Source organism: Opisthocomus hoazin, chromosome 5, assembly GCF_030867145.1.
Source record: "Opisthocomus hoazin isolate bOpiHoa1 chromosome 5, bOpiHoa1.hap1, whole genome shotgun sequence".
Lineage (NCBI taxonomy): Eukaryota > Metazoa > Chordata > Aves > Opisthocomiformes > Opisthocomidae > Opisthocomus > Opisthocomus hoazin.
Genome location: NC_134418.1, coordinates 46,855,502 through 46,876,145, shown reverse-complemented (window position 1 = coordinate 46,876,145; position 20,644 = coordinate 46,855,502). Strand labels below are relative to the sequence as shown.

The following is a 20,644-nucleotide window of genomic DNA, read 5'->3' as shown; positions in this document are numbered from 1 at the left end:
ATCATTTGGTTTGGGTTGATTTTTGTAAGAGGTGGAACTGGTGATTCACTGCATGTGGTTGAAAATGTCATGTCAGCCATTTTCCTAGTTGAAAGCACCTCCACTGTGTCTTGCACATTAGAGAATCATCACAGAACAAGTATCTGTAGCTAAAGCTAAGTGAAAATGTAAACTTCGAAGAGTTTAGTGCTCCTGGGGAAATACAGACTATAAGTTCAAACACAGAAGCAGCTTTCCCTCATCTGAAGAAAGTCAGGCGGGGGGTCAAAATTTATTGGACAGGGAAATCAATCCCACTTGCAAATAAAAGTGTGTGTGCATTACTAGCATTCTTGATACTGCAGCTAGAAGTAGCTTCCAGAAGTTGAAATCAGTTGTGAGTTTTATGCTGCAAGCCTTGAAGGCAGGTGCCTGCAGAATTAAACTGAGGTTGAGGTTGGGATCCAGTAGGGAAAAGGAGTGCAATGTCATGGAGTGCAGAATGAAAACATCCAAAACCAGATGGCTATGTAAGATAGCGGTCTGGTCTTCTACATATTTAACAGTTCACTTGTTGCAGAGCTACCAAAGGTAGCAGAAGGCATGTGTTTCTAAACAGAAAAAAAAAAAAATTACCAGGAGCTGTGTTGAGCTGTGTGATGTGGGACAGAGGCTTTTGAAGTAGCTAATCAGGACAAGATACTTCGTTGGAGGTAAAAGGGTAGGAGTTAAGTGCTTACTCCAGAGTGGTAGTGGACACATCTCTGGAACAAGTGGGTTTTTCTCAGTTTGCTTACGTTTCGTACTCAGTGGGATTCATGGGAGATGTTCGCATCCACACAAAGATGCGAACTGAAGGGTAAGAAAATGGCTGCTCAGCCTATTACAGAAATGCCTAAAAACAGCCTGAAAAGAGGATAATACAGACCTGTGTATTTTATGGCATGTGTGTTTAAGTTACAGTATGTGGGGGTTTTTACTCCATTTTTTTTGTAGCATAGTAGTTGTAATCAAAACTAATACCATGTATATATAGCTCTAGTGTTAATCCATAGTAAATCTTTAAAAGACTGTCATATATGTGACACCACGTAATTCCTACTGCAGGTAAATATTCTTAAAGGATGACTGTTGTATATGTAGTAACGCTTGAAAGATGTTGCAATAATGTTCTTAAGGCTACAAACTCGAATCTGAGAAGTTGCAAAATTGCAAAATTAGGGTGGTCTGTGAAATTGTAGTTTGAGCCCTTTTGGATATGTGCTTTGAAGACTGTATCCATAGCCAAACTTTAAAGTTATGTTATCTCATAGTATTTCTCCGGTGTGACTCCTTCCTTTTTGTATTGATCAGGTTGGATGAATGGTAGGGATGATAAAGGATTACATAGTGAGAGATTCGGATTTTTGCTTCATTTGTTGCCAGTGAGGAAGCCTTGCCTTGAATGGATCTAGGGATTTGGGAGAACAGAGAGATTTTAATGGGGAAGATTTTCTTAAGACATGGCAAAAGACTATTCCTGATTCAGGACCTAAGCTCCGAGACATTTCAGGTTCCTACTGCAAAGTAGCAGAAATCTCATAGAAAAAATTGGCTGTTTTTTATTTAACTTGAGGGAGGGAGAAAATTTCTTTTAAGACTTAACCAAAGACTTTACCTGAAATTTTCTAATCTTATTCAACCTGAGGCAGGCATATGCATGGACAATTTTAGTCCAGAGCATTAAATTGGTAAAATTATACACAGTAGAAAGCAGGAAACTGAGTGGTGCTGCTTGGAATGGGTGCAAGAAAAAAGCAAGGGATGTAGCAAAATACCATGTTTTTTAATGCTAGCTTATTTTCAGGGATTTGGTCTGAAGCTATGCAAAATTAACTGTTTGCTACAGGGAACAGCCTAAGACACGGTTTTTAAGACGTGGTCCTAGAAGGTAGGAAAGTTAGTTTCAAACTGCCTTGGTCTCTGCCATACTGGAGGAATTAATCTTTGAACTGATAGCTGAAATGACTCTTCCTCTGCCTGTGTCCTTTTGAAGGAAAAGTCCCCGTGTTTGAAAAGAGACAGCGTGACAGTTTAGGTCCCAGAAGAGATCTGATGATCTGAATCTTTCAATAATAGGAATTTGTGTGTTTGCAGTGCAGAAGTCAGATGCTTAAGTCCCAGAGGAAGGCAAGAGATGCTCCTTCTTGGCCACGTTTCTGTGATGGGCTTGGGCAGTTGCTGTCCTGCTGGCTAGTGGTGGCAACTTCCCGGGTATCTGCTTCCACCCCTACATTAAGTCAGGGAAGGGATAAAAAGCATTTACGAGTACAGCACTGCCAGCAGAAACTCAGCAGGAGCCAAGATGTGGCACAGCAGGGATCCTTGCTTGCCCGATGTGGGAAACCAGTGGGAGCAGTGGGACATGGGCTGCCTTCTGGGCCACAGCACGTATCCCCCTCCCAGCTGGAGACCTGAAACTGCATCCCTCATGGCAAACAGCCCTGCTTATCCATCCCTTCCCCTAAGGAACAGGGATGGTGGTTTTTCATCTCTCCACAGGGCAAAAATCCAGCTGATGGTGTTGCTGACACATATTAAAAATCAAGCCATGCATCCTCTGTGGAACACATTGATTTCTGATGGTCCAAAGAAACCAGAGGGCCAGCTTGATGCTGGAGTTCCCCTGCAGGTCTTGACTTTTCTTTTGATTTTAGGTTTTACACAGTCTCTTTGTAGACTTCTGAATCCATGGGGACTATGGAAGAGGAGACTCAAATTCCAAAATTGTTCACTTTTTTTAGGAAATTTACCCAAATTTTCTTATTTACCATTCCAGCCTTATTTAGCTGTAAAGTAGAGATGATGTGGGATACTGAAAGAGTTCAGTAATGCTGAGACACCATGCTGAGACACTTTAGTACATTAAAGTACAGCATCAATATTTCAACAGTCTTTTGCAAATGCACCGAAGGACTAATATGCTGTGTGTTTTCTTACTCCTTTGATTTTATTTTTGGTTTGTCATCTGCAGCATAAAGAATAAATCATAGGTGCATAAGTGGGCAGGTTCTGAATTTCCTGGCCGTTGTACTTTCTTTGAACTTTCTTGGATTTTTACAGAGATTTTTAACCTACTCAAGGGCTTAAGGGTTTGCCTGACAAAAACAGCACTAGGCATTGCACGAAGTACCCCGAATTATTAAAGTGAACTTGAAAAAAACGAGGCTAAAAACTGAGGCCAGTTTTCACAAGCATTTGGCTCAGCAATATCTTTTTCCATCTCTGAAATTATTGTATTACATCATATGCAGCTCAATCCTTACAGTAAAAAGATTTCAGCTGAGGCTGCAGTCTATTGAGTATTATGTAGAAACATAAGCAGAATATACCGATTGGGGTATTGGTTGGTGCTTTCGACTGAGAAGGTGAAGCTTCAGGCTATGAATTTGAGCTAAGAAGTGGCTGTCCTTTCATTATTGCAGTTTTGGGCAATTGTGACACTGCTGGCCACTGTTCTAGTTTGTAGTGCAGTATGAATGGCCTTTCCATTATAAAATTCAATCATCTACTCCAAATATTTTAAATAACCGGATAGTACCAGCTAGTACTATGTAATTAGTATGTAATATGTAATGTGGTTTAACAAACTAACAAAGTTTACTACAAATTAATATAAAAACTTCCTTTAAAATGCAAGATTTAACTTCTAGTAAAATAAAAATGTAGTATTGCAAGGATCTTTTGTGCTATGCCTTTGCTAATTGCCCCAAATATGAAGTTTTAAAATTTAAAAGCAGAGGTGGTATTAGCAATAGAGGAAAAATAAATAATAAGTTTTTCAAATTAGGAAGTTGATGTAGAGCAAATGAGGTAGAAAAAGGCAGAAAAACAGCTTCAGTACATGGGGATTTCTGTGAATTTTCTGTGCTAATATCATGAGATCTGAATGGGCAGAGGATTTTGTAACATTGAGGGGAGTCATAAAATTGAATGAAGATTTAAGATGTAGCTCAGTAAAATCTGCATTTATTAATTATGTGCATTTTATTAGTAAATAGCATGTTCATCATGTTTCCATAATGTTCCTAATATCCTCTCATAATATGCTGGTGGAAGCTGGGACCAGTAGGATTTGGTGTTGCGTAAGACAGAGTGCCAGGATGCAGCTGCCTCTCTATGCCCTTTTGGTGCTGCAGCCTGTCAGTCTTTCTGATATTCTGATTTCTATAGAAACCGCAGGAAGAGAAATGTAATAAGATAAACTGAATGTTTCAGAACAGCAGGTTTTGGGGTTTTTTTTAACCTTATATACCTAAGGGGGGTGGGGGGGAGGGGTGGAGATTGCTTAGATCATCTGTGAGTGTTGATGAAGCCAATAAGTAACTTATTTTATTGTTTAAATATTACTTTTTCCTCATTTACATTCTGCAGGATGATGGCTGTTAACCCTTTTGGCTTCTTTGCAATCTGTTAAGCTAGTGTCTAAATTTAGGTACATTTTTGTAATCTCTTTCATCTGGCAGTCTCCAAATCCCTCATTTTTAATTAGTATTGCCGTAGTGATTGTTGATAAGAGTTGTCAATGTTCATTCTTTGCTAATAAATTGTGTGTGGTGACTGAGCTTGTTAAAAGGTCAGCAAGCAATCCTTGATATTCCTCCCTGCATGAATTTTGCTTGCACATATTATTTCAAAGAGGAGTACTGCATTTGTACGCTCTAAACTGTCAGTCCAGTGAGAAGTGGGTATCTTTATCAGTAAATTTTTTATATACATTGTTACTATTACTTCTGTTTTCATGAAGTGCAGCTCAGTTCCCATCCGGAGAGGTATATGGAAGGATTTTATTACATACCCGCCCTGACATAATGCAGATGCAGAAGGAAATTTTTAAGAACTACTGTCATACCTGTGATACCTATACTTTGCATAAATTTCTAAAGACTCTGCCTTTTAATGCCTTTATCTGTAATCACTTCTTAAATTTCTAAGGTGTTTTGGTTAGAACTATGAAACTGTAAAGGAAAACAGGAGATAATGTAGTTTTAAGGAGATCCATAAGACTGTCAGAAGAAAGGTCCATCTAGTGCCGTTTCTCATCCTTTAAACTGGCCAGTTGCAAAGAAAGCGTAAGATCAGAACAAGGGTAAAATGATACTTACTCATTTGCCCTTTCCAGCAGTCACTGATTTAGATACTTTCTTAATAGGAGATTGCTTTCAGACAATTACACTTAATAACCCTTCTGTATCTTTCTTCTGTGAATTTGCCTAATATCTTTTTGAATATATTTATAATCTTGACATCTAAAATGTTCTGTGGCAGTCACTTCTGCAATTTAATTATGCACATTTGTTTGTTGGAGATGTTTCTAAAGCAGGTAGCTGATAATTTAGTGGAGTGCCACTTCATTCTTGTGTTTGTAGTAATAGTGGATATATTCCTTTTCATCCTGTGCATGCCATTTATCACTTACATATCTCCATCAAGTCTCATCATTTCTCCTATGAGCTGAAGAATCAGCTAGTCAATTTAATCTCTCCTTGTATATCAGTTGTTTGCTGCCCCGGCTGTCCTCATCTCCACCCTCAGTCCTTTTTCTAGCCTGTTGTATTAATTTTGGGAGGAGACCACACTGACTCACTGTGTTCGGAGCACAGTGGATTTATGCAGTAGCAAAGTTACAATTTCTGTCTTGCTCTCGACTCTTCTCTCACCCTTTGCTTTTTTTGGCTATTAGTAAACACTGAGCAACCATTTTAAAAAGACAGAAGCCCCCAAAACCTGTTCCAGATTACACTTAGGTCGCTTTATTGTGTGATGTTTGTTAATTTAGAGCTGTTGTATGTATGGTGGAGTATGATTATAATGTCTGCATTGTCTTGCAGTTAGTGATTTTCACCTTCCATTTTGGCAGCTAGCCACACAGTTTTGCAAGATTTTTCAGCAGTTTTCACAGGCAGCTCTTTCATTGTCTGGAGTCATCAGCAAGCTCTGTCGCTTCTGTAGGTCTGATTTTTTTCAGATGATAGAAGAGTACAGTTTTTAGCCCAGGCCCCAGTGCAGAGGTCTGTGAGACTCCCCTGGTAACCTCCATTACTTTTGAAATGTCCATTTATTATTACCCTTGGTCTCCTATTTTTAAGCTGCTAATAATCCATGAAGAGCCCTCCTTCTTATCCCTAAGCTCTCTTTAAGAGCTTTCAGGAGATCTTTTTAATAGCTTTAAAATCCAACGTTGCTGCGATTGCATCCCTGCATACCTCCTGACATAAAGCGCAGTGTACGGGAGGTCCTAGACCAGTAATTACCATGCTGGCACGCTGATAGATGGTATTGAAGGCCATACCCAAGCTGCATGCCCCAGTTTCCTTGGTGTGGAAACCAGGGCAGAGGAGAGGAGGAGGAGAGGGTTGGTGTTCGCTTAGGTCTCAGGTCTCGCCCCATATGGCTGTGGGACGCAGCTAGACCTGGCATGTGCGAAGCATTTCCATCGTACAGACGTTGCCTGTATCAACCAGAACATCCTTGTGCTATCATCAAAGCACTCTTACAGATTTGTGAGACATGACCCCTCTTTGCCAAAGCTGGGCTGACTTTCTTCCCATGTGGCATATTTATTTATCTATTAATGCTCCTTTTTCAGTCATTTTGCTAGATACAGAAATGAGACTTACTCGCCTCTCGTCTCTTGAGTGCTCCCTCCCCACTCTCAGACCCATTTGAAGAAATCAGTCACATTTGTCACCTTCCACGCCTTTTATAAGGGCAATTTAAGCAATAAGCTGTACAGCACAGTTAGGAGTTCAGCAATTCTGTATTTAAGTTACTTTACAGCTCATGGATGGATGCCGTCTGGTCTTGGTGATTTATTACTATTCATTTTACTGTGTTTTTTTTTTTTACTTTCTAAACCCTCTTGTACTCACGCTTTAATCTGAAACTACTTCTCACACTCGCTTGCTGAAAAGGGAGGCTGGTGTGGAGCGTTCTTGGACTCCCTTATGGAAAGCACTGATGCAAAGATTTTATTTAACTTTCCTGATCTTTCTCAAACACTTCTTTTTCATCTTGAACATCTGTTGGCCCAGTGGATGTTCTGGCAGGTTTCCAGCTTGTGATGTGTTTAAAAGGGTTTGACTGCTGGTTTTTATGACTTCAGCATGAAGACTTGCCCAATGATTTTACATTTAACTTGGCATAATTATGCTCACTTAGCATTGTCACAGCATGACTTTGGGGCATCCACAAGCCTTTTGGGAGAGTGTCTTTTCAGTTCTCATGAGGTCCCAGGCAGGAAGGGCCAGGGCTAGGACAGAGAATAGGTTTGTTCCTGTCAAGTGTCTGTCTGAACGTGGTGCTGCGTTAATCTTTCTGCACATCAGTGAGCTCTTTGGTGGCATCTCCAAATGCCTTTCCTTGCGTAGTGCTTCCTTTCACTACTTCCCTCATAGAGTTAAATATTAATCTTCCACATTAAAAGAAAAATCAAGAAATAGTTTCTCTAAACTGGCATGAGAGGAAGACATGCCTCGGTTGACCTTCAGTAAATGCCAGGCTTTGCATGACAGCATGAGCAAAGTCTTGATTTCTGAGGGATTGCTGGCACAAGAGGAGAATTGCTGCTGTATGTGGAATAAAGCAGTAATTTTGCTGATGAACACTGCAAGTGACAATGAGCCCTGGCATAATGGATGTATAAAATGATACTTAATGGGCACCATTTCTGGCTTGTGATACCTTTCTCTGATGAACTTTAAGAGCATTTGTTGTCGTGCCTACATTATCATCACTTATTATTGAATGTGGTATTGAAAAAGCATCTTCGTAAAGGTGTAATTATGTATTTTCTCATTTAAACTATGGTTTGTCTCTTTTGGAATGCAAATGCAAACCAAAAGAGAGTATTCGGTATCAGCATTCTGCTAACTGCATAATTAACTGTTACTTCCAGCAGATACTTGGGGTTTTTTTGCTATTGATGTGCTTGGGAAATTAGGGTGACGTTACTGGGCGGTTATTAAGTTGGTTTTTAGCACAAGTTCTCTGTTACTGATTCGGAACTTAAACTCTCCTTTGACAATCGTTATCCATGAGCTGTTGCCAGTTCCTTTGTTGATAGGCATATAGCAGGAGGACACTTAGCTGAAACTTTAAAGCAGCTCTAAATTCCTTAGTATCAGTTACCTAGGAATGTATTCTCCAGGATCACCAGGAGGACTTTCTTGAGAGAAAACTAATTTTCAGAATTTATTCCTGTAAGTGCAGCGTAAAAATTGCCAGGTTTGTATGCCTGGGTGGCTAAAGCCCACAAAATAACCAGCTATGTCTGTAGATCTGTTTTAATGTGAGATGTCCTTCCTTGTCTGATTGTCAGTGTTTAGCGTTGAAGGTCCTCAGTCTAATCCCGGTTTTGTCCTGGGTTCGGCAGCTTCTTCTGCCAAGGTCATTGCTGTAGTGCCAGCACTCCCAGCTACGTACCACTCAGTCTGCAGCATCCCCATCGCCTGGAGAGAAGCTTGTGGGGTTAAATGTTTTACTTTGGTAATGGTGGGTTTACACATTCTTCTGGCAGGATTGGTGGGGGGAGATCGTTACTAACATACTTCTCTTTCAACAACTTTTAGACCAGGAAATCTGTCTTTTTTTGCATACTGTGCTTTCTTGCAGGGAGCAGCTTGCTCATGTTGCATGTCAGATTCCTACAGGAACACAGCAGCAGTAGGCATGTCTAGGACCCTCGAGCCAATTCCCAGTTGCTGCAGGAGGATCTCACCATAAAACCTCCTTATTTTCAAAGTAGAAGGTAGTGTCGAGGCCTTGCTGCTGTGTCAGATTAATATGGCACAGGGTTTTCTTTTGCCCCACCTTCTAGGTAGAGAGGAGAAATGCTGACTGTCAGTAGTGGCGACAGCCAGGTAGGACAGGGCAGACGGATTTGGGGCTGGCAGGAGGAGCTGAGGTGACATTTGGTGGCAGGTCTTGCAGCTTTGCTTTAAGACATGACTGTTGGCACCTGCCTGCCTCTGTACGAAGGAGGGTGTACATGGGCAGTAGCTGCGTCATGCAGTTCAGTGGTATCAGCCAAAATGGCCTGGGAATGTAGGAGTGTGCTGAAAACCCAGACTGTCACTGGGGACTGAGGCAATGGCACTTTGATTTTGTTTTGTTTCCATTTGGTTTTTTTTCATCACTGATGATGCCAAAGATGGGTTATTTATTTCTGCTGTCTTCATGACAAATTAAAGGAAAAATGGGCATGACCCAGATTTCTCTCCAGTGGAAACTGATGAAAAAATTGCCATTAATTTCAACAGGATTGAGTGCCTGCATTTGCCATTGAAGCAAGGTAACAGGTATTTCTTCCTTCCTGGAAGGAGACGGCTCTAAAGCTTTGAGAGTCACAGGCAGAGTTGAAGGGAGTATGGTTTTGTCTCTTTCTGCTGTGGCTTGCAGAGTGAGCAGAGATTAGAAAGTGCTGAATAAGAAATAAGTGCTGAATGAAAAGTCAAATTAAATTTTGCCTGAATTCTGCATGTATTTTGGCTTGGGTTTTGATCAGTGCAATAACTTAATGATGCTGCTCCGGTACTGCTGACTTCAGTTGCATTGATAATGACTTCAAGATGGGAAATGGGTGTCTGGGTACAGTCTATTGAGCAGAATGATGCACAGTGTGTCCCAGTGCCGCTGCACACAAAGCAGTGCCGTGATTGTCCCTTTGCACAGAAGAATGGGTTCAGTTTTGTGCTAGGTAGTGTCATTCTGTTCCCCCTGTTCTTCGTGGTGGAGCTGTTGAGGTAGAACACTCCCTCAAGAAAGAGTAAGTTGTTGTTACAATACGTTTGGGTTATTTTTTCCCCAAGAATCACAGAATCGCTGGGGTCGGAAGGGACCTCTGTGGATCATCTAGTCCAACCCCCCTGCCATAGCAGGGTCACCTACAGCAGGTTGCACTTTTCCGGAGAAGTAAACCCCTCCTAAGGCAGGTCAGCTAATTCAGGCCAAGGCCTTTTCTGATTAGATGGTTTGAGCAGCTGAACAGGCAACTTTGTGATCTCATGTCCCTGGTCTTTTTCCCCCTTTGTCCACAGCTTGCCTGCCTTGCCTTAAAGGTGTCTGGTGATGTTTCACTCCTTTCTCTTCCAGGTTTGAACTGACCCTTCTGGCGTGGTGGAAAGCATACCTTGCTTTTTGAGGTTTCCAAATTGGTTTTGACTTTCAGACCTTTGGCAGGTTTTCTTGTTGGGTTGCATTTGTTTGGTTGTTTATTTGCTTTGGTTTTGTAACAGCATGATGTGCTCTCTGATTTTCCCTGAAATCATTTTAAATGATGGACAGGCTTCAAATGGATACAGGTTTTAGTCTAGCAAAGGAAAGGCACTTGATTATAAAATTGGAAACAGTTCTTACAGTGGAAAAAAAGTAAATCTTTGACACAGAACTTTTGCAATAAGTGTTGCTTGGTCTTTTCCTGAGTCTTTTCTGAGCTGCAGAGGCCAAGGGACTAAGTCAGCTGCACGTTTGTTCCTCTGAGGTGCTGTGAAAGGGGATGCCTTTGCCTGGTTTTTCTTGGGGGAAAAAAAAAGAAAAAGCCACTTGAGAACTGATGAAACTTCAAACACCCACCACAGCTTTCCATTTCTTAGCTTCCCTGTTTAATTTAGGAAGATGCCTTGTACTGCATCTTTGAATAGTATCTGTGAGAAGGTAGAAAAGGTGTGGTATCAGGTTTAATTTGGGGCTGAGTTTTGCCTGTAAGTGAATATTCCTTGATGCATGGGTTCCTCTTTTCGGTTACAGTCAGTTGAGTTGCAGTTTCCATCCTCAACAAGGAGATGTACAATGCTAGACTTTATGATGACTTCATAAATTATAAGTTACTTATAACAAGTTGTTTCTGTACAGTGTGCCTGTAGTTTCACAATTTTTGATGTGGCTATTTGGTTTCTGTGAGATCGCAGAAGGGTATTAGTGAGATATATGACTGGTTTGGTATTTAGGATGCCTTGTCTTAAAACAGTTTTCTTAAACCATCCCTCCTCCCCTGGTTTGACTGCTCAAATCCTACCTGTCTGTTGTAGTTGTGTGGCTCATCCCTTGGTGATTTGGGGCATCATTCCCGTTTTGGCTGGGTGCTCAAGCCATTTTCCTCATTGCTTGCCACTGTGTAAAACGATGGCTACTTCCACGGAGCAGGGGAACAGGAGGAGCTGGGTTGGTTTGCCACTTTCTCGCTGGCATATTCAGCTCTGCGTGGGTAGTCGTCAAGGATGAAACAGGCTGAGGTGTTGGACTAGTACCACAGAGCTGATCTCCATGCAGCCTGCCCAGAAGATAGGAGATGTGGAATCAATTTGAGAATAAACGTGGTAGAAATGAGAGCTGAGGACATAGAGATTGCATGGGGTTAAAGGAAGATCCCAGATCAAGTGGGGAGAAAGAGAAGATGAACTCAGTGGAAGGTACCAGGGAGTCTCTCAACTGGGAACACATTTGCTGCGGTTCACTGAAAGAAGCTCAACAGCGGGAACAAAACCCCTGTTCCCACCGAGGCAGCTGCGGTGCCTTGGAGGGCTTTGTCAGCGGAGCTACCCACCTTGTCTTCCTCCCGGGGAAAACGAGGAAAAAGCGGCAGTTCAGTTCCAGTGGGAACGTGGTGAGCAACTCAGCGACTGGTTAACGCAAGGTACCCATGGCCAAAGAGGCTCTGCAGGAGCAGACAGAAACTGGGCAGAGTGGTGGCTGGGGGGACTGGGCTGGTTGTGGCCGCTCTGCCTGCTCACAGAGCTGCAGCTGCAGGAAAGGTCAGGCAGAATGCGAGCTGGGCATTGAATTAAGCCTGTAAGGAGACACTCGGGAAACTTAAGATGGATTAACTTAAGGTGTAAAGTTTGAAGCGTATTATTATGAAGGAGGATTAAGCTAAACTGAGCTAATGACACCACTTTTGAATGTGTATCCACACAGCGGATTCAGAGCTTTGGCTTCACGCCTTTTATTACTTCAATGTACTTACCTTCTTACATGTCCCCATAAAGATGCATGCTCTAAAGTCCAGATCGTCACATTCTGCATTTTCCATGTCGAGAAGTTTGTGTGCTGTGTCAGAGGTAGAACTGGTTTTGGTTGGTTGGTCTTAGCCTTTCACTCCCCTCCCCACCTTTTTTTTTAAAAAAAAAAAAAGGTGGGGGGGGGAAGACAACATACAAGTTTGTTTTAATTTTTCCCCATGGTGGTAATGGCATTTGTGATGACTTATGGTATTTACTGTTAGATGAGCCATTTTGTAAGAAAGAAATAACTTTGTTCATGTTCTATTGAAATGCTCTAATTTTTATGTGCCCCATTTGTTTTAATATACAAGCCATTTCTGTTGCTTTATTTTGTTGTTGCTGTCATGGTATTGGAGTATCTGCGATGTCAGCATCTGAATTTTCCAAAAGCTCTGTACCCTCTTACTTTACGCTGTGTGGGTTAAAAATCAAATGCAAAGTTGAATAATTTAAATGCCGACAAAATGCTTGTCTTACATCGAACAGTCATGAATTAACTAAAATAGTTTGTAGTTAGCAATAATTTGTAAATAAGTAATAAATCAACTGAATTGATTTTTCAGGAGGGAAACTGATTGGAAATTACAGGTTTGCTGTATGGTAAATAAACTACTTGGTAATTAGTTCTGTGTATAATTTTATCTCACTACAAACAATGCCATCAGGTTTTCCTTGAGGGTAAACTAGAAATCAGTATTTGTAAGTAGATAAAAGACTAAATATTTAAAAGACAGACCAAAAAAAACGAAACCAAAAAACCCCCTGACTTTTACAAAAATTTTTCTATTTAGGCAATCATATAAAAGCAAAACAAAGGAAAACATAAGAGAGAAAAAGTAAAATGTCACAAGAAGTGCAATACAATGTTAAAAAAAGAAAGGTTTTTCAAGTTAGCTGTCACAGAGGGTGTTTTGCTGCACTGTTTAATGAAAGCATAAGAAACCTTAGACAAAACCTCAAAATGTTTTGTTTTATTTGCTGTGTGGCTTGTGGTATTGGATGAAAGGTCAAGCACAGGCAGGGATGGTGGCAGCTGCTTTATGTTTCGAGGCTGGGGAAACTAACTTTGGTGTCCTGCAAAAGTAATAGTGGATACAATAGACTGTTCCTGTTTTGAATCCTGCTAGTCTTTAGCAGTCTGAGATATACCTTAAAATGTATTTTTTAAAATACAAATGTCCCTTATTAATCATTTGCCTTTCAGCTTCAGTATGTATCCTTCTGAGCCTCCTGGGGAGAGGTCAGTTAGGAGCCACCATCATCTGTGTCCTACACCTGGATTTGGTAATTTTGGGAAGAGAGAGCAAACCAGGAGGAATGGGAGGGAGATGACTCTCTGGGATCTTTTGGAGTCTCTTTCGCCAGCTCTCTCTGGGTCAGCTCAGAGGTGCCTGCAGCCGTTTTGTCTCTGTGTAATAACGACCCATCAGACAGGAGGACCTCAGGCTGATTTAGGGTGATGTCCCCAAAGTGGTGGAGGCTGAGTCATGCAGTGGCCAAACGTGAAGGAGCCCCCATCCCTGACACACTCAGTCATCCATGCTAAGGGCACCTCCGAACACTGGGAGAGAGCCAGGTGCTGCTGTGCTGGACTTGCCTCAAGCCTTGGACGGTGGCCACCAGCCTCAGGCAGACCCAGGGCTGGAGTGCAAGCACAGCAGCTTCAGAAATGCCTGTTTGTGTGCATCGGACTTCTAATTCTGAAAATCCTTTTCTGCTTCACCTGATCCCAGTTGCCCAGGGTCACTCTGTGCACATTCATAGCACACGACCAGCACTGAGTGTGCAAGTGGTGTCTGTAAGGTCTCTGCAGCTCTCAACCAGGCTTGTGTGCTCGTGCCTCTGTGCATCCAGCAGCAGAGGCTGCCCTTCTCAGAGGGCCAAGTGGTATTACGGTCACCGTCCAAAGACTGTTTTCTTCTATTCGTTTTCTTCCCTGTAGTCCGTAGTGCATAATAAAAATAAATAAACATGGCATTACTAGTACTATTAAATTGAAAAAAAAAAAAATAGAAGCTGGAAGTTCTTAGTCTCAAGAAGAGGGTGGAGTGGGGGAAAAGTGCAGAGCCCATATAACGATGGGGAGTCCACTTTATTAGTATTAAGAAGGAAAATAAAATCTGCTCTGGCAGTAGTGAAATAAAACACCAGGAAGATTACGTCAGTCTTTGTTTGCACACAGTATGATTCTTTTCTTTCACCAGCCAATTTGTATATTTGAAAAGGCGGTTGCTTGGTTAAAGTAATTAGCTGAACTTCATCCAATCCCCCAATTATATGAAAAAAAAATTGAAGAAATATAGACAATTGTTATTGAGCAATTAAAAAAAAAAGTAGTGGTCACTGAACAATTATAGCGCGTTGTCTAAATACCCGCATATATATCATAGTTTTAAAATGAGACGGGCAATTCTCAGTGACTCTTTGCTGTAGCTGTTGTGGTTGGGGATAGTGGCTTTAGAAGTGTAGCAAAATCCTAACTAATTCTGCCTGAAACTTGCACAGGATAGGTTAGCCTGAGTTTGCCTCAGAGAAGAGAGATAGGGTCTGCAGCTAAAGGTATCGAAGTATATTTAAAGAAAAAAGAGTAAGCTGGATGCAAGTCATGTGTCATTATTATTTAACAGGCCAAAATCTGTATTAATGAACGAGATTGTTATCTTATATACTTCTTTATTCCAGACTATTTTAGATTATTATTTTGGGAAAAAGCATACAGAATTTTTGAGTATTTTAGTGTTTGAAGAAGAAACCATTGCAACAATTTGCATAAGAATTCCCTGCGAGAAGTCCAGTGTAGTATATTAACAAGAACTTCAGTGACTGGAAAATCATTTCTCCTTGTTTTTGCTACACTTTCATCCTTGGAGCTAGACCTGTTGCATTTTCAGGAAAAGAAATAATCAGACATTTTGAAATGGAGGTTACCTGGGAAGGGTGCAGAAGTGCTGCTGGCTGAGCCAGTGGTAATCCCAGTCGTTTCTTAACTTCAGACTCCTCAATCAATGTAAAGGCAGTAACAGAAAGTCATGCATTGTACTTCCACTTCCCCATTTTCCAGACCTGCCAACCGTATTTTTAAGGGACTGTGTTATTCAGGATGAGAAGAGTCAAAATGTCTGCTAGCACGGTGGGAATCCCTGATGCCAGGGTCCTGCTGGCTTGGGGACCTGTCTGTGTGCAGTGGGCAGCGGAGCTCTTTGCCGTGGGTTTTCCTGTTGTCCATGGCCGCAGGCAGCCTTGGAGGCTGCTGGTCTGGGCCTGACCTCTTGGAGTGGTGAGTGCTCCACGTGTGAGGCTGTCAGTCCTCCTTGGCCATCCTTTCCTCCAGCTCTTCTCTGCACCAGACGCTTCTGAAACCTGTTTCCACCTGTATGTCAACTGATGGGGGGGGTGTCATTTAAAACATGCATGCAATGGGTGTAGGTTCCCCTACTGCACCGGTTCTGACCCCTTCAGCAGGCTCATTTCTGTCAGCCAAAGCAGAGCTGAACAAATGCTGACAATTCAAACACATTTTAAAACATTTTTGCAAGTTCGTTAACATGGTCAGTGTATCGAACTTAAATTGCATTTGTTTTTGTTCCTTTTAGTGGGGTGGATGTTGATGCTGCCTGTGGTCTGCCGGGTAGCAAAGTGAACTCTGCCATCCATTGCAGGTCCCCCATTTTGGTTCCCCCAAAGCTCACAGGCAGTGGGTTTTTGTGCCAGCCCAGGAGTAGAGGGACCAGGCAGCCCTCCAGGACTGACATGGCTCCAGCTTTGTCTCCGTACTCCCTAGCTCCCTTACCTAACCTGAACTTTGCAGCTGCAGCGTGTCTTACTGACCTCTGCGCGTTCAGTGCTTGGTTTCCAGGTCACACCTCACTTTCCTCATGCGTGGGCTGCCCTGTGCACGTTGCGCTCTCTCGTATTTATCCTCTGGATTTTGTTTCTTTCTCTTTGCAGGGAACGGATGCGCCAGTCTGCTATGTTTGAACTGTGCCAGGGGATGCACCAGATCAGTCTGCAGTTTGTTCGCTTGCAGCTTAGCTTTGAGGAGTACACTATAATGAAAGTTTTGCTGCTGTTAAGCACAGGTAAGTTAGATTCATGGTTACATGAAAATATTCCAGTTCACAAAGAGGTGCACTGATTTTACCTAATCTGACAAAAGAGTCAAACAGTTTCCAGCAGGGCCGCAGGAGTAAGCCTGGTTTTATGTCTTAGGGTTTATCTGCAGATCTCGCTCTCCGTTAGCACGGGAAGTGTCTTTGCAATTTGAATGTGTCATGTGCATTGGAAGGACAGGAGCGTCTGGACAAGGGGCTTTGGCTCCTATCTCTGTATGGGAACCACTCGAGTTGGCCAAGTGTGCCAAGGAAACGCAACAGCTGTGGGGACTGGGGGGAAATCCCCACATGACACTCAAAGCCACCAGTCTGGGTGATTTAACGTCACCTTCAAGATCAAAAGATGTGCATTGACTGTACTGCAAAATGGCTAATTTCCCAGTGGCAAGTGAATTGAGAATGGTAAGCCCTGAAAGTTTAATAAAAGACAGTGCACGCTTGATTTTCCTCTGGAGTGTCATGCTTTGAGTTTTCTTGAAATACAAAATTACATCTTCATGTTTGTTACAACACCATGTAGTAATTAGCAGATCTCTTGATCTTGTCTTACTGAAAATATTGAAAAACTCCTGTCTCAGTACAATTGTATAAATACATGGACAGTTTATACATTACTTTTCCATCAGTCTTGATGAAAAAGCCAATTACCTGTAAACAAAGCTGCTTCTGTATAGTCATGCTTCGTTTTGTGGGATCCACTCAGTAACATCATGGTGACATAACGTATCAGCTCAGTTGGTGGGTGTTCACAGTGTCACTAAAGTGAGCTCACCGGGCAAGAATTCCCCCGGCAGAAGGAGGCTGGATGTGGGGACGTTGCGCGGGGAGAGGAGGAGCAGCAGCAGCAGGATATCAAAGGGGCCACTGCACTTACTCTGGCTTCCGTTTGCAAGCTGTCGGCAGCAGGGCACACACCCACCGAGGCTGCCAGGGCTGGGGCTGCCCCGGCTCGAGTTGCACTGAGCGTCTCCCTGTTTGGTGGTGAGCGAAGCCCAGTGTGCCCTTTGAGATCTCCATCTCCATCACTCCATCTTCTGCCCCAGCAAGCTGAGAGAAGAAACGAATGCAAGTGGCAGGCATTAGTTGTGCAGCGCTGGAAGGCACTTACTGCCGAAACCGCTGAAGGACACCTGAGCGGGCCGATGCAGCAGCAGATTTAGGCACCCCCAGAGCCTCCTGAGTCCCCAGCAATGGCATGGGCACGTTGGCTGCAGGCAGTTAGGTGCCCAGGAAGAGATTTGCAGCATCCAACAAAGCCAAGTGGCAAGCCCTTCAGGCAAGGTAGTGGGACGGGCACTTTACCCCTGTCTGCGGGTGCTTTCGTTCAGACCTCGCCCGTCCCACCCAGCCGGTAGCTCTGTGGTTAAAGTACTTGCCTTTGAAGGAGGATGTGAAGCTGCAATTCCAATCCCGGCTGGAGGGGATTTGGATCCGCTAACAGAAACCTCCTGGGGCTGTAATTTTTTTGGGTTCGGCTGTCTCTCTCCCTCCCGTTGAAGCCATTGCAGCTCCCTGGAACAAGGAGAGACAATGCTGGTCGGGGAGCGCTTTGTGTCCCGGCATGCAGGGTCTGACCCCCAGGTCCCACTCCACCGAGGGTTCGAGGAGGGGATTTCCTGGTGAAACTGGGACTGTGGGGAGCTGCTATGCTCCGGGGTAGCCCTGGGGGGTAAATGGTCTCTTCTGAAGGCTGTCGCTCGCGGTCTTTCCAGAAGCAACTAGCAACGCTTAACATGGATGTGCTCGGGGAGAGGCCTAGCTCCCAAAGTGTTCTGGAGAGCACAATCTCTGGACTGGAGATCTGGTTCTGCTACTTTTAAATTAGCCCTAAACGGGGAGAATCTTTAGAAAAAGAACCTAAAGGCATTCAAAAAACATAGCAAAATTTCTTTAAGCTAGGTATTTATTATTCTACCCTCTTGAGAGTGAAGTAATGACTTGCATTATTGCGAGAATCTGTTACGCGAGATCAGCCTGGCCAAGTAACTGCAGCTAGCTGGGTCCCTTTGAAACAAACACCACAGTCACTAGAAAACCTGCTAAAAATAGTTTGTTTTGGGAGAATCAGGATATTTATGTTAGAGAGAGAGAGAGAGGGGAGAGTGAAATGGAAATGAAGACAGTGATAAAACCCAGAAAGTGTCATGTGAAGGGCAGCAAACCTGGTTTCGAATGATTGTACCTTGATACAACGTTATGACAGAAAACACCAGGTTTGTTTTCATTTAAAATTTTTTATTGAATCTTGTGATGAGCAGAGTACAAGTTATTCTGAAACTTTCATGATGACCACATCAAGGAAGTTTCACTCCATTTACATGTGGAAGAAACCTCATATTACAACTCAATTGTTTTCTTGCTTTCCACAAACCATAGATTTTGGGAGCTTGCCAAAAGCGTTGCTGCATTTAATAAGTAAAATCAGAAACACTGGGCAAACCTCCAGAATTTCGTGTTTTGCTTGAGTTCTCTTTATTTGTGGTCTTTCTTTCTTTCTTAATAATGTGGCTGGGGTGATGGTATAATAATTTTCAGGCAGAACAGTAAAATACATAGTAGTAGACAAAGAGTGGCTCTAACTGTTTAAGCAGCATGTAGGAATACAGGCCTGTAAATATTAAAGGAACTGTAAAGCCCATGTGTTTTATGTAAAGGCCACAGTATGCTCTGATGGCTTTACTCATCTTGATTGGTGTCTCTGTATTGATCCAGCCTGAACTGAATTTGTACCTCTGTTCCAGACAGTTTCTTCTATCTGTCAGCTGGCTGACTGAGAGATTTTGCATCTAGAATTTAAAAAATTAAATACTATGTTTATATAATATAAATATATTTACCGAGTGTTAGGCAGGTTGGTGTGTTACCTCCTAGGCTTTTTCTAAAGATTCCTCCTTGTGCCCTCTTCCAGCACTTGATGGTCGCAAGACATTGCTGCTCATGTGGTGGTAGAGCTCCTCCTTGTTTTCTATTGCTAAATTGCTCTGGTAGATACTGGTGATAGAACATACTGGTGCTCTTTCTTAAAGCTTCTACTCTAGAGCCATTTGGGTGGTTGTTACATGCTTACAATGTGATCACAGTGGCATAGAAGGCAGTTAGTTCACAGGATATCAAAGAGAAGGGAATGGATGAACGAGAATTTCTCTCAGGATATTAAGTCAATGTAAGATAAATTGAAAGATCACCTTTTTTTTCTTTACTTTTTTAGTAAGTAACTTTCTTACTTTTAGCTTACTCTGGCATAGCTTTCCTGCTTGCTTAGAAAATAAGCTCACTCCTGTACAGTGTAGTATTTTATTTTACTACTGTGGGCTAGCATTAAGAGGTGCAGAGTAGAAAAATATTTGATGGTTAAGCAGTGTTCCAAATCCAGGTACTAAAACACCAGAACTTTTAGGGTAATGTTGTTAATAACCTCTTAGGGTTTTCCTGGAGATCTGATCCTATAAGCCATTCCTGTTTGGGGCAGAACCTGCTGGAGTGCAAGGGTATTTGCAGTCTGTAGAGAAACAGTGTATTTGCTTTTGTAATTAGCCTTGCTGATATCAGTCGCAGCAAAAAGTATCAGAAAACTGCTTTTAGCCTGTTTGTGAAATGATCCCTCTGGCAGATGGGAACTTTGATAGGACACTAGAAGTGCTTACAAATGTATGTCGTGTTCAAACACTGGGTCAGGCTGCCTGTTTGGAAAATAGTCTTCAGTTTCGTGTAGAATAATGGCTCTGTTCTAGGTGTTATGCAGATGCTACAAACATTCACAGAAATTTTAGATGTTACTTGATGGCATAAAAATATACCATTTGGTCTAGCATTTCTGCACGTAACAGCTGTAATTCTGTACCTCCCCCTCCTCTGCCAAGTGTGGAGAATCATTCAGGAATGATAAATCACGTCTTCAATTTCTAAAAAAAATTCCCTTGATCCATCTGACTTTTTTTTGTGGTTGGGTTGTATTAAAAACAGTTTCAGCATGAGGTTAGCATGTGTCATATTTTTGAGATGTTATCTTGTCCTCTGCCACAGCTTCTGCAATCACAGATCTGGAGAGGATGCTTGAATCACTTGAAAATCTGTATGATGTTGTTGGTGCCTTACCCATGTCTGTAAAATTATGGACTTTGCTTAAAGGTTTAGTTCTTTCATCCATTAACTAGTGTAATTTTTTAAGTATGCACATCGAAAGAATAAGCAATACAGTTAATATTAATATAAGACTGTCTTTTCAATGACAGTTCCCAAGGATGGTCTCAAAAGCCAAGCTGCATTTGAAGAAATGAGGGCAAATTACATTAAAGAACTAAAGAAGATGGTAACTAAATGTCCAAATAACTCTGGGCAAAGCTGGCAGAGATTCTACCAACTGACTAAACTTCTTGACTCCATGCATGATGTAAGTATAACTCCTCAGGGAGTGCAGACAAGTTAAGCAAAAATCTCTCCACTAAGGTAAACCAGTAGTCTTTAATTGTGTAAACTAACAGGGAGGAAAAAAAAGAAATTTTTTTTTAAGGAACA

The 20,644-nt window shown here is 42.2% G+C and overlaps 1 protein-coding gene across 6 annotated transcripts in view; it reads left to right on the top strand.

Annotated features, from left to right (window-relative positions):
- The window catches only part of NR3C2 (nuclear receptor subfamily 3 group C member 2), a 217,652-nt gene that overhangs the window by 183,199 nt on the left and 13,809 nt on the right, over nt 1-20,644 (top strand). For 5 of the 6 annotated variants that reach the window (XR_012764027.1, XM_075421103.1, XM_075421104.1 and 2 more), the window contains exons 7-8: nt 15,966-16,096; nt 20,362-20,519. Coding sequence is in view for 5 of the 6 variants with exons in the window: in XM_075421103.1 (XP_075277218.1) it covers nt 15,966-16,096; nt 20,362-20,519 (289 nt within the window). In the remaining variant the exon portion in view is untranslated. The remainder of the gene's footprint in view (nt 1-15,965; nt 16,097-20,361; nt 20,520-20,644) is intronic. The other variant, XM_075421107.1, reaches the window with a different exon arrangement.